Source organism: Heloderma suspectum, chromosome 2, assembly GCF_057233095.1.
Source record: "Heloderma suspectum isolate Gila_16-S chromosome 2, 16-S_ref, whole genome shotgun sequence".
Taxonomy (NCBI): domain Eukaryota; kingdom Metazoa; phylum Chordata; class Lepidosauria; order Squamata; family Helodermatidae; genus Heloderma; species Heloderma suspectum.
Genome location: NC_139459.1, coordinates 192884055 through 192898009, shown reverse-complemented (window position 1 = coordinate 192898009; position 13955 = coordinate 192884055). Strand labels below are relative to the sequence as shown.

The 13955-nt window shown below is 47.6% G+C and overlaps 2 protein-coding genes across 4 annotated transcripts in view; both read left to right on the top strand.

Annotated features, from left to right (window-relative positions):
* Window positions 1-220: 220 nt before the first annotated feature.
* On the top strand, window positions 221-9013 carry APOF (apolipoprotein F). The gene is made up of 2 exons (XM_084837113.1): window positions 221-265; window positions 4522-9013. Exon 2 carries the CDS (start codon window positions 4543-4545, stop codon window positions 5620-5622), a length of 1080 nt encoding a protein of 359 aa, XP_084693239.1. The 5' UTR covers window positions 221-265; window positions 4522-4542; the 3' UTR covers window positions 5623-9013.
* Window positions 9014-11574: 2561 nt separating this feature from the next.
* Window positions 11575-13955, top strand: part of STAT2 (signal transducer and activator of transcription 2) — a 48052-nt gene continuing 45671 nt past the window's right edge. The window contains exon 1 of one of the 3 annotated variants that reach the window (XM_084837099.1): window positions 11575-11651. The gene's annotated coding sequence lies outside the window, so the exon portion shown is untranslated. Of the gene's footprint in view, window positions 11807-12100; window positions 12321-13955 lie in introns of those variants that run through there. The other 2 variants (XM_084837100.1, XM_084837101.1) reach the window with 2 other exon arrangements.

Genomic DNA, 13955 nt, shown 5'->3' with positions numbered 1-13955 from the left:
CTACCATTTTCAGGAATTCCTAGTCAAGTTAACTGCTAAATCAAATAGGGGAAAACTGCAGTAGGAACAAGCGTTAGTTGGACAGACAACTTCTGGGGCCCTTACCAAGGGAGAGGGAATCTGCCAGAATTTGCCAATGAAGCTGGGTGTTGCAACTGGGTCTGCTGATAAGACTGACCAGCTGGGATATATATAAGCACCAACTTGAAACAGCTCCCATTTGCTGCCCTGGAGCATTATACGCTTGTGCCTCCTCTCCAAGCAGGTAAGCTGCTCCCTCCTGGTGGCAGGGGAGTGGGTGGGAGAATACAGGCATACTAGTGCTGAAGAAGTGGGGCAAAGGTTTTGGGGGCCTTGTGGAAGAGTGGGCTTACGCACTTTATTCTGAAGTGGGTGGCACAGTGTGCCAGGCTGATGGGAAAGCTCCCCGTATTTTCACAATAGAGGAATCAGCATCTGGAAAAAACACTGGCATGCTACTATAGTGTGGCTGTTTCTAACAAACAGCTCGGATGCGAGGACGATAACGAGACTTCTGTGGTGCTGCTTTCAGATAAGATTTTTATAGCACCATCACCCTGCCTAATTCACAGAATTTTACATGGGGTCCAGATGATGACATCTTCCACTCATTATCTCCCCGTGTTTTCTCACCACTTCCATCTTTTTTCTTGCTGTGGAAAATCCATTAAGAAAAGCTGCACAATGTCTTCTGGCTGTTAGCACTAGAAGCCCTCCACCTGAAAGCACCCATAATAAAGGGCTGGCATCTCGTGCATTTGTCCCATGATATTTAATGTTACCTTGCCATAATGGGTTTATTATTTGCTTGTTGTCATGCTCAGCATGATTCTCAGGGTGCTCTCAAGACGGAGGGCTTCTAATGCTAATTCTGTGAACGTGGCATGGTGCAATAAAAGCCTTATCTGGAAGCACCCTCCGAGTTCCTCATACAAGCAAATATAGTAGTGCACATAGCAGACTCATGGCTGCCTGCTGTGGCTGTTCAATTGCCTGTTATAAGGCAGGGCAAAAATTAGAAATTAAGTTCTAGAGTCTGACTTTTTTGTGTTTTTTAATTATGTTTTTAATCTGTTTGTTTTTATGATTTGACTTAAAATCTTGGTTTTATTACTGTTAGTGCCTTGAATGCCATTTTTTTGGTGAAAATACGGGGTATAAATAAAGGAATGAATACATAAATGAATAGCAAGCAGTGGCAGCAGAAGAAAGGCTTTCTGCCTCGGCTTAAACTCATGTTTTTGGTGGAGCTCCCTGTTCGCAATCATTTGTTTAAACCATTCAGACGTCTCCATGTGGCACTCTGGCCTGCATTGCATACAGTCTTGGGAACACAACTTTGATCGCTTAATGCTCCATCTTTCATTTCTCCCCACCAACATCGCTTCGGGTCCTGGATCTTGAAGGGTTATACCACCCATTATTTTTCTAGGAAGAAGCAGAGGGGCGAGTGATTCTTCCGACTTGCCTCTTCCCCGTCTCAAAACATTCTGCTGCTTCTCTTTCTGAGGGTGTCGGTCTCCCCCCTCAAAGAGTGGTAAAAGACAGATGTGCAAGTAAGTGTGTGAAGCAGGAGGCTGCGGTGCCACTGGCAGAAAGGGCTCCATCCTGCCTGCTGCTTGAAACGGCCCTGCTCCAGCCAAAAGACTTGCTCCTGATGAAGGGCTGCAGCTGTTTCAGTACCTGGAACCAGCTCTTGTTTCAAGCAGCAGGCCAAAGACTTCCGGCCAATGGATCTTCTCTTCAGTAGGGCCCCTGCGAGCTTCCTCATCAACAAAGTCGGTGTTCCTCAAAATGTTTGGCCAGACAGGACACAAAATCGTGGGGGAAGTAAATTCTCCTTTAGTGAGAGACTCGCTTTCCCCTCAGCCAACCAAGGAAGTGGCGCACTAGCTAAGTGGAGCAGAGTGCAGCAGCTTGTCCTGGGGCAAGCGTGGTTGTAGCAAGCCACTGGCACACACTCCCTGCTGTCCAGTGCCCCACTCTTGACCTCTGCCAGTGTCCAGTTCTGGGCTGACTCCTCTCCTAGCTCTTGCAACTATCAGCACAGCAAAATACTCTCTAGCTCCCTCGTCACGCTCATACATGTCATTTTTGCCCCCCTCTGCCTAAATTTGACTACAGATGGTCAACAAAACCCTATTTCCCCAATTTATTTTAGCCAGCCCCCATGTGATGGAGAGCAAATACGTATTTCAAAAGAGGGCTGTGGCGCAGTGGGTAGAGCACCTGCTTTGCATGCAGAAAGTCCCAGGTTCAATTCCTGGCATCTCCAGGCAGGACTGGGAAAGACCCTTGTCTGGAGCCCTGGAGAGTCACTGCCACTCGTTGTCTCCCTCTGGCCTACACTATGGTGATCACCAGTACTAGTGCGTCCCCAGACACCTTTCTTGGCACCTACTGAAGTGCCCCATCCCTCCCACTTTGAAAACATTAATTGTATTAAACATCTATTATTGGCAGCTGCGATCACTTCCAAGCGAAGTGAGGGACACCAGCCGCTTCCACCTTCAATTATTTATTACATTTATATCCCACCTTTTTTCCTCCTAAGGAATCTAAGGTGGTATACATAATCCACCTCCTCCTCTCCCATTTTATCCTCACAACAACCCTGTGAGGTAGGTTGGGCTGAGACTCTGACTGGCTCAAAGTCACCCAGCGAACTTCCATGGCCGAGCGGGGACTAGAACCTGGATCTCCTGACTCCCAGTTCAACACTCCCAGCCACTACACCCCACTGGCTCTCACTACACCCATGGATGGCTCTGGGCCACTTGGAAAATGAAGATGGTGGACGTCTGCGGGCCAATGCTTTCCCCTGCAGGGAACAACCTGGGAGTGGGGGAGGGTTGTGTCCTTGTATGTCCGAATGGACAGAGGCTACATATGTGTGTGTGAGGGAGAGAGAGGGGAAGGTTTAGGGGGATTTTGGAGGAATCCTGAGAGTCTGATTTTTTCATATGTTTCCAGTGTGAATAAAAAGGGAGGTGTGTGTGGATGGGTGCATATGTATGCATGTATTTATACATGATAGACACATGGGGGTGGTGAGAGAATGAGAGATGTCCATGAATGGTGAGCTGTGGTGAGAGAGTGGGTTGGTGGTGATCAGGAGTGACAGGGGAAAAGTGATGGGGAATTAATTGAGAGGCAGAGTATGGAGAGAGAGAAAGGGTTTACCTTCTGTGAAATAAGCTTCTGTTGGCACTGAAAACTGCAGATTCAATTGAGTTGTTTAGCGTGTTGGGGCTCAGACCTCTCCTCTGCGTTGTACTCAGTCTTTTGAGCAGGCTACTTGTCCTTTGCAACTAGCCCCCCCCTCCCGGGGCAGACGTTTTGTGGTGGTGCCAGAGACAGATTCTTAAATTGCCAAATGTGCCCACAGGCCCCAAAAGGTTGCCTCCCCTTGGAGGAGACCAGCCTTTCCTAACCTGGTGCCCTCCAGGTGTTTTGGCCTACAGCTCCCACCAGCCCCAGCCAGCATGGCCAATGGTCAGTAATAATGGGAACTGCAGTCCCAAACATCTGGAGGGCACCAGGATGGGGAAGGTTGGTGTAGGCAACACTGACCTAAATGAACCAATGGTCTGACCTTGTATAAGGCGGGTTCCTATGCTCCCAACTCCTCAACAGTTGCTCAGGGTCGTTTGACTAGAAAGAAAAACCTTCCAGCTCTGCCCAGGTGCCTCAGTCCACCGCAGAGGAAATGGTTCCTTCTCTTGCAGAAGAATCAGCAGAAGAGAGTTTGAGGATATTGAACATTGCCCCCTAGCTGGGAAAATGAAGACCATGTATGGATGTGGTTTTTTAGCTGTGGTGAAAGATGCATCCTAAGCCACGTGTACAAAGACACTGAATAATGCTGACTTTGAACATGTGAACTCAGCTGGCCACATCAGGCCACCGTTTAATTTGCAGCCTCACAGGCTACGGACATAGGAACGTTGGGTGGCATCGAGAGCAGAATTCTGCCCATCACCTAACGCTCTGACATCAGAGTGATGCAGCTCCCAGGGAGGGCATGAACGTGGTGGCTGTTGTTTGCTTGTCACAAGCATTTGCCAAACAATCTCTGGATGGGTACAATCCGTTTAGCTGTCAAGGGTAGACCTATCCTCCCTTGAGTAGTCTAATTAGGATATTTGATGTTCTGTGTTTGGCGTGCCTATTCAGCTAGATGCTCCAGGGTGCATCTAGATTATGGCTAGATGCTCCAGGGTGGGCAAAACTGCAGCTATTTTGGAATTGCTCGGCACGTAGGAAGCTGCCTTATACAGAGTCAGGCCACTAGTTTGTTTAGCCCAGTATTGTCGACACTGACTAGCAGCAATGGCTGTCCTGCGCTTCAGGCAGGATTTTTTCCTCGCCCTATCTAGAGGTGCCGGGGATTGAACCTGGGACCTTCTGCATGCTAAGCAGGTGCTCTACCCACTGAGCTATGGCTCCTCCCAATTCTAAGCTGGAGCCAGATATACTCATACCTTCCCATTTCAACAGGGCCCAAGGAAGCGATTCAACATGTGCCTGCCACCACCTGCGATGCTTTTGACTTTCTTTGGCCTCCTGCTGCATCGTGGATTGGAAGGGCACTTGCTGCCCACAACTAACCCAAGAAGGAGTGCTTCTGAAACCCGCCAGTCCACCTCCAACTCCAGCCAAGCGCCTCTCCACACCCTGCTCAGTTCCATATCCTCCAAATCCCTTCAGCCCCAGATGCCCCTAAAGGGCATTTCCTGCGAAGACCTGATGCCTGATGCCATAGGCGATTTTTCCAATGTGTCCCAGATGTCCCAGATCCTCATTCGGGCCTCATTGGCACTTGCCTTGCAGGGTGCAGGGTGCAGCCAGCATGCGGGCACCCTGGTTCTGCAGCTCTACAAGGAGCTGGGACAGGAAGACGCAGATGCCTTTCTGCATATGCTGGCAGGGGCTTTGGGCACAGCTCGCTCCCCTGATGACAGCAACAAGAGTGCTGCCATACGCTTCAACCTGGACCAGCTAGCCCCTCCGCAAGCTTGGCACTGCCAAGGCCTGATGCGGGTTAACGGAGCTCTCCTGCAAGGCCAGGTGCGTGGCATCTACAGAGGGTTTCGGGCAGCTGCCACCACTTGTCACCACCTGGGAGACTCTTGTGCTGGTGTAGTCTCTGGTAGCACCGGTTCCTTCCAGGTAGTGGATCGAGCAGGAAGCTCTTTCCTGCCACACAACGACACCCATTCCTGGCTGCATCAGTGCCACAGGCTCACAAGGGGCCGGCGTTCCACCGGCTGCTTTCGCGAAAAGGAGCAAAACATACATTCTGTTGTGGAGTGGATTCCGATGGCCAGCACCTACTACAACTTTGGGACCAGCATCTACTATGCAAGCCAGGGCTGCACAGACCTGGCAAAGGAACGTGCCATCGAGGGGGCCATGGACCTGGGCTATGATGTGCTGACAGCTATGACAGGCGGGGCAGGTGGCGCTGTTCGAATGGGGATTGCGATAGCGCTAAAGCCAGTACTCAAAGCTGGTGTGCATACTTTGAGCAGCTCCTTCATCCAGGAAGAGCCTTATCCTGTCCCCACCAACTACTCTGGCCCAGTCACCATCATCTAGTTGCAACATAACACTGCCTACCCCAGATCAAGTATCTCTTGCAATAAAATTGGATGTTTGCAAGCTATCCAAATTTAGTGCTTAAAAAACACATAATGGGGATGGAAATAGATGACTTATTTGCTACTTTCCCCCCGAGTGCCTTTGTTTTTGGGGCACCTTGATATTCGGGTTTTTTTTTTTAATTTTGTGTGTAAAAGTATTTGGGCATAAAAGTTTTGCATCTTACAGTGGGGCCATATAGAGCAGGCATAGGCAGAAAGTACATCTCCAGATGTTTTGGACTTCAACTCCCAGCATTCTTGTCCATTGGCCATGCTGGTAGGGGCTTCTGGGAGTTGACATCCCAACCACCTGGAGATTTCATCTAGAGAACCCTAGCAGGGATGGGATTAATTCCTAAGCAGAATTTTAAAACACCAATATTACTTCTTATTAATTGATTTCTGCATGTCATCCTGTTTGTGCTGCTTATCCATAATGTAGTAGAGGGGTGGGCAGAAGGCAGTTCTCAATTTACTGCTAGATCTCTGGATAATTTGCAGTAGGTCGACAAGGAAGTGTATTGCTCCGGCCATGGGCTTCGATCTCTTAATTTAGAGGTGCCAAGATAGTAATAAATCAGACCCAGGTTTACTTACAAGGAGTACTTTATTGAGTAACTTACAACACACAGGCATACCCAATGGTTGGATCACACAGCTTCTCTGAACCCAGAGCCATGGGGTACAATGGGTTTTATATCATACATGTTAACAACAGTGAGGCAGCATAACAACAGCAGGCGCCCCCTAGCGTTCATTCCCAGCATGGACTAACAGCCTTTGGTTCTCAGCACAGCCACTGCAGCTTTAAGACAAACTTCACTTCTGAGGTCGGTCTCATAAGGCCCTTTACTCATTAGTTTGGAACGTGCTAGGCCATGCTATCGGCCATTTGACTCATCTTCACATACTCAGAGGCTCACTAGCAAGGGAATTGTACCAATAATGAACTTAGGCAAGGATTATGGATCTCTAGGCCCCTCTAACACTACAGGTGACTTGGTTATGCTCCTGGGGCCAATATGTTCCACCCCTAGATGATCAAAGGACAACAGCAGTCTACGCAGAGGGCCAAATCTTCCTTGACCTGCTGTGTGATCACCAGGGGATTGACATCTACTTAAATGTATACTTTAAAATGCAACAACCATATGAGCAAGCACTCAAAGCTATAAAGCTGCCAATAACAGTCAGAATTATTGCAGTCACTTGCTTCCACGCCCCCCCCCCAATCTCTTGAAACCATTCTGAAATCGGGTCGAAGAGGGACTCCCTTTCTAGGTGATGTATTTTCTCACTTTGCACATACAGAGCCCTGATGCTGTGATTTATCACACTTTGTTGATGTGTAAAAGCCCAGAGGTGGGCTATTACTTCTTCCCCATTTGGGAAGAGAAATCTCTCTCTTTCTCTCTCTCTGACCAACCTGTATTGCAGATCATGTGTCAAACTTTCTACATAAAACTCTCTGTGCCATGCACCAGCCTTAACCCTTTGCTTGTCTTCTCTGCAAATTAGGCTGTTGGCCTTCGTCTCAACAGAAACTCGCTTACTTAAACCTTTCTGCCTTACACCAGTCCCAGTGACGCACATTTGGGATAGGCTCTTCTTCACTTTCTAATCACATCTTCTCATCTTAAAGAACTCTTACATTATTGTGGCTACTCCAGCCCCAGGTAATACGCTCCAGGCATAATCAGCTGCTTCCATTTCACCCTGGGGGCAACTACGGCCATGCTTTTTCTCCACAAATCTAATAACTACCATTTGGGGTGGCCCAGTTAATGCTAGGGCACTCTTTATGGTTTGGAAGCCCCTCTTTTTCTTTCTCCTGGTCTTTCTCTTTGTCGTCTTTTACCTTCACCTGGATTCCTTCTCCTACTTTCTCTTTCTCTCTGCCACTTTCTTTGTCTTTGCCCTTGTCTCAAGCTTTCTCTTTTTTTCATGGATTTGTTTGCCTTCTACGTATTAGCTCTGAAGGCTCTGTCTCAGGTGGCACTAACATCAAACCATTGGGTACGCCTGTGTGCTGTAAGTTACTCAATAAACTACTCCTTGTAAGTAAACCTGGGTCTGATTTATCACTATCTTGGCACCTCTAAATTAAGAGGTCAGAGCCCACAGCCGGGGCAATAGGGGATGTCCTTTTAATTTTTAAAATTATTTTTCCACTAAACAGATAAAACTTTTAACAATAAAGTACAAGAGCGTAAATATCCACATACAATTTTCTAGTGCCAAAGTTACACTAGATAGAAAGAGCTGCACCAAGTATAGATTCAAAGCTTAAGACATCACATCTCTCCAAAATGATCTCTGTGTGCCTGGAGGTCTGAAGTCATTTTCCTTTTCATTAACAACAGTCAAAAATGGAAACCGTATCTTTATGAAACGATCTTGCTTGATCAGCCCCCTAATCCATCTCCTGTGATGAGTGATCTTCTCGGCTAGGGCCACTTGCCAAATCCCACTGTGCCACCCTTGGACAGTATCACCTGACTTGGTTTCCCAGCCTTTTGCAACCTTCATACATGCTGCTGCCAGTAATAAACAGACTAACTCTTTATGGCATACAGGGGTCATTGCATCATCACAAATGGATAGGAGTGCTAATAAAGGGCTTGGTGCAATTTGTTGTTGTGTGATGCCTGGATCGACAAGGATTTCTGACTCCCAATTATTTACCAACAGCAGCAACCAAAGGACTCTTTCCTGCCACCACCTTAAAAGTTATACTACTGAAATGAAGAAAACTTGGGATAGCTAGGAGTGGATTTTGTGTGGAAGGACTATGAGCTCCTTTCAGTTCTGATACTTATAATTCAAAAATTATGAGCCTGGGAATTTGTACTAAGTCTGTGTCTTTTGCACCAATTCTGGTAGGTGGCTATCGGACTTTTGGTCAAAACGAAACAAAAACAAAAATAGATCCCACCAGCCCTGAGGTCTGCCTACCCCTGACTTAGTGCCTCTTTGCACACTGCTCTCATCGCTTCCACTTGCTTGCTTTCTCCTCCTTATTCCATGCCCTAATTATATTCATGCTTATGCTACCCATTTTGAACTGGCTGATCCTATGCACCATGTGCAGACTTCCCATGTGCTCACTGCAACATATATCCACCCTTGGTCTGTCCAGTATTGTCTGCACTCAAAGCATGCTGGATTTGCTATCAGGATGCTGCTGTTCTGTGTTAATTTTGACTGTGGTTGGAGAAAAAGACCAGCGCCATTGCTCCTATTTCTGCCGCTCTGATCAAACGCTGCCAAAAGCAAATGCATTAGAATATTGTAGGTGGGAGACCTTTGTGTGCAATTATGCAAATACACTTGTGTAGGAAATAAACTGTCTTAAAAAAAAAAGACAGATGAACAATTCTTGCCATAATCATTGCTGCTATTTCCGATATTCAGGCTCTGAGTGCTGTTGCTTATGCAGCCAAAATGTCACCACTGACACCCAAAAGGAAGGTATCAGTAGGCTTGAGGGACCTCAGGTTTCCAAAATTACAAAAAAAGCTGGTGCAAGAACCCAAAGGGGGGAAACCCCCCAGAACAGTATAATGAAGACTGTTGTGGGGGGGGGGAAGCAATGGAGGGGAAGCTGGAGGTGGGGCTGGAATCCTGAACAGCAGCACTCTACACTGCAACATTTTGTTACAGATCTCCCATTTTTCTTTTACAAAATGAGTTGACGCATATGGGTTCACTTTAGAGCAGACTTACCCAACCTGGTGCCCTCCAGATGTTTTAGACATCAGCTCCAGCCAGCATGGTCAATAATCAGGAATGATGGGTGTTGTAGTCTAAAACATCTGGAGGGCACCAGGTTGGTTAAGCCTGCTTTAGAGTAACCTCAGAGTGGTCACAGCTGCATGCAAATGCAGATGTCAAACAATCACTATGAATTGTCTGACATTATCCTTAAACAAGAGTGCTTATGTCGCTCAGGTATATTCTAAGGTCTTCAGGATAAGGGATCAAACAACCCAGGAATTGTAAGCCAATAATAAGCTCTGGCTTGTTAATAGCAAAAACCCAGGAATCCCAGTTTAGACAAGCTAAGCAAACCCTTCCTGGTTTGTTGAGCAGTCACTGTTGGGCAGAGGAGCAAAGTGAGAGTGCATCAGAATGCAGCTCATTCACAATAAGCCAGAATTCTGGAGAATTCTGTTTCATTTTGCTGTGTGAATATGGCTGTTGTTACACCCTAATCAGCCAGCGGTTTCCTGTCCTACTGCAGAGATGTATTTCTTCAGCAATGCTAAGATGATTGTGTTACCCCCAGTTGCTGCTGTTGTGAATGCTTATTTTGCATACAATTAAGCTCCAGTTGAATGGTCACAGACTGTACTTTTTGCATTTCAATGCCATATATCACATTTTACATGTTTTCCCTCTACACCCATGTATATACCTGCCATCAGATGCATGATGAGGATAACACTTTCATGCATCAGATGAAATGGACTGTAGTGTATGCCATAATAAATTCATTAGCCTTTAAGGTGCCAGAAAAGTCTTTGTTCTTTTTAGCGCAACAGACTAACACAGCAACCCTCTGGAAGTTCTAAGCTCCTCAGGATATGGATATACCTTTTGCTTATGTTGTAAGGAAAGCACCAAGTTCTACAATAAATAGTTAACGTGCCTTGGAGCTCAGTATACAAGGTTCCCAACTCTTTCCCCCTGCCATAACCCTGTGAGACTGAGAGATAGTGACTGGCCCAACGTCAGGGGTAGTGAGCTTCATGGCTGAGTGGGGATTCGAACCTGCTCTGACACTCTCCACACTGGCTTTCAGTTTACAACTAATTCCACAGTTTGCAGTTCTAGCAAACCTCATGAAATGCAATTTATCAATGATTGCATTTAGGGTGCAGTCCTATGCATGTTTAGTTTAGTCAGAAAAAAGTCCTGCAACTTCTGTCTAAACATGCATAGGACTGCACCCTTAATATATTTAGGGGTTTTAGGAAGCTTCTAGCCAGAGGCTTCCAAGGTATGCTCACCAGAAGAAAATACAACTAAATAAAACTAACAAAAATACCAACAATAAAACAGCAAAATACTAACAACCACCTGTTCAGCACACAGATCGTTCTGTTTTGGTGGAGGGGAACTAAACAGTCCTTCATCCTATGCAGTGCATCCAAGCATCTCTACTCAGAAGTAATTCCCATTGATTCCAACAGGGATTACTTCCAGGTAACTGGGTACAGGATTGCAGACTGCTTTTTCTCTTTGAATGCAGTGATTTGCAATAAAGATGTAACACATTTCTTTTCCCACCTTCCAATTATATGCACTTTCAGACTTCCATCCTAAGCACACTTCGGATGCAGGAGTGGGCACCCTGTGGCCTCCCATGTGTTTTGGCCCAGAACTATCAGCCCCAACCAGCACAGCCAATGGGGAAAGATGCTGGAAGTCAGAGGCCAAAACACCCGGAGGGCCACAAGTTGCTCACCCCAGTTTACGAAGGAGGCTGGCTGCCCCAGGCGTGTTCCTCACTGGATGGCTGCAACATCCCGGGATGACTTGCACGTGAGAAGGGCAGAACGCGTGCATATCTCCTCCCGCGCAATGCTACCCGATGCACTCGGTATGCATCCAGGGGCCCTGTCTTCAGTTATAAAAGAGTCCAGCAAGGCGGCCTGCGTGAGCCACCCAGCTCTGACGCTGCAGGAGGCCCGAAGCGAGACCACCCTTCTCTTCGTTTACATAACCCACGTAAGCTCCGCCCCTGCCGCTGACATCATTCCTGGGAAATCGAAATCCCCGGCAGCGAGAGCCGGCTCTTCTATGAATGGCTTCTTCTCCCTCCGCTCCTGGACGCGGCTCGGACCGTTCGTCCAATCCCGCGAAGGGTGGGCGGGGCAGCCCGCTATACTTCCAGCGCGGCGGAGGGGGGTGAGTACGACGTCGGGAACTGCGTTCGGGGAGAGAGCCTTCTTGGAGGCAGAGCGACGCCGGGCCGTGCAGGTAGCGGGCTGGCCGGCGGCGGCGCGGGAGACGCCAAGGGGCAGGCGTAGGCGTAGGGCGCTGGGGTGAACTTGGCGTCGGATGAATGGGGAGGGGTGCTCGCTTCTGGGCAGCTTTAGGGAGGTGCGAGTTGGAAACGTGGGAGGTGGCTCGAGGTGAGTGGGGATGGGAGGGTGTCCGGTTCTAGTAAGCTGCCTGTGGCCAGACTTCAGGCTTGCGTGGGGGTTTCTCTGTTCTTTGCTAAAATCCCATGGTCCCCTGATAGCGCTCCAGGCGCAAAACAGTGACACAGGTAGATGGCCATAATTAAGGAACAGGGTGCCTCTGAGCGTATGTTCCGCCCAGGAATTGGTGATCGGTACCAGAAACAAGCTCAGGAAGGCCTTTCAAACAAAAGCGCACTCCTGATTCCCCCTCCCCAAGTGGCCTTTTTCAACAACCTAATATTGGTGGGGGTGGGGGAATCATAGAATAGCAAGGTTGGAAGGGGCCTACAAGGCCATCGAGTCCAACCCCCTTCTCAGCGCAGGAATCCAAGTCAGAGCATCCCTGTCCAGCCTCGTCTTGAATGCCTCCAGTGTGGGAGAGCCCACCAGGTTTTTAGTTGTTGTTGCTGTTGTTAGCAATTGGGAGTCCCTTGCTGATCTACTGCAAATCACCCGGAGAACTGTGAGTAGATCCCACACTACCTTATGCCCACCCCTCTGGTAGGTTCGTGCAGGATGCAAATGAAGGGCGGGGGAAGGTGTTGAAATTTTGGGGAACAAGGGGTTTGGCAGTCAGTGCCGTTAACTCTATTTGCATCCATCTAAGGCCACTGCAAAATCCATAAGAGAACAGAGCTTGGATCCTAAGATAAGTTAATTTAAGGATTAAAGGTTCTAGTCCCTTCCCTTCCTTAGCTGCTCCCCCACACACATTGTTCAGGAGGCCCCTTCCACTCTCCAGTGGGTGCCTGAGGATGTGATTTCTGAGGATGAATTTTGAATATATGGCACCAGTCGTGGTGGTTAGTTGAGGTTAATTACCCCTCTGTTCTGTGGAAAGCTAGTCTAAAGGCTTTCTGGCTATCTGCCCTTGTTCTTTATCTCTAGTCCAGCACTGTGTCACCTCTTTTGCCTCATTAGGGAGAAGTGGGTGCAAGCCAGGCAGGAGTGGGGTAAATAGATGGCAGTGTAGATGCGGCTGTGCAGGAAGGTGCATAAAGTCTCCAGGCTGCAATGAAGGCCTGCTCAGAAAATATCCATTGGTTTGAATTCCTGGCCAGTGCTCCCTGATTTGCTTTGAAAGCTGTTGGGAGGAGAACTCTTTGGTACAATCCTAAAGCTTCTCTGCAGAAGGTTCAAAAGACAGTTTTTTAGCTAAATAGAGCCTGGCCACTGTTATATGTATCCTGGTAACACCTGGATTAGTCTACTGCAATGTCACGTGGGGGGGGGGGGCTCCTATTGAAGTCCACTCAGAAATTGTGATTGGTTCAAAACCTGTCAGCTAGACTGTTGATTGGCACAAATTAATCAGGACATATCATGCCAGTTTTAAAAACGAGTCATTTATGAACAGTAGCATGTCTCCTTGCCTTTCGATGTCAAGTAACTGGAGTAGTTTCCCTAAGCATGTGGGGTGGAGAGGAAACCTACTACATTCATCCTGCATTTATAGCAGGGGTGGGAAACATGTGGCCCTCCAAATGTTGCTCAGCTCCTATCAGCCGCAAACATTGTGGCCTACTGTCAGGGATGATAAGAGTTCTCCAAGGTCAAACTAAGAGAATAATATTCTGACCAATAAAAACTGAAGGGAGCTTTTCCACACGAGGCTGTTAATCCACTATATCTACTTTTGGTTTCATTGCAGAATTGAGATCCGAGCTCTACACAAGGAGCTTTTCCTTTCCTGCTACATAACCTGTAGATGATGCTGTGCTATAGTGGAATAACTTAATTTCATGAGTAGGAAAAAATTTTCTTTTCCTTTCAGAAATAATATTCAATTTTTCCCGCTCCCTAAAAACCTGGGAAAGTGCTTTCAGAAAACAAACAAAACTGGAGGGTGACTATATAATCTAAAGAACCCATAAACAACCATGCGTAAGGAATGATGAGCGCACAATAAATGCCTCGTGTGGAAAAGCTCCCCGATCTCTTATTTCTCTTCTTTGAGAGTTCTTCCCTAACATATGCCCCTCCAGATGTTTTGGGCTACAACTCTAGTCATCCCTGACCATCAGCCTTGCTGGCTGGGGCTGATGAGAGTTGTAGTTCAAAACATCTGGAGGGTACCAGGTTGGGGAAGGCTGCTTTG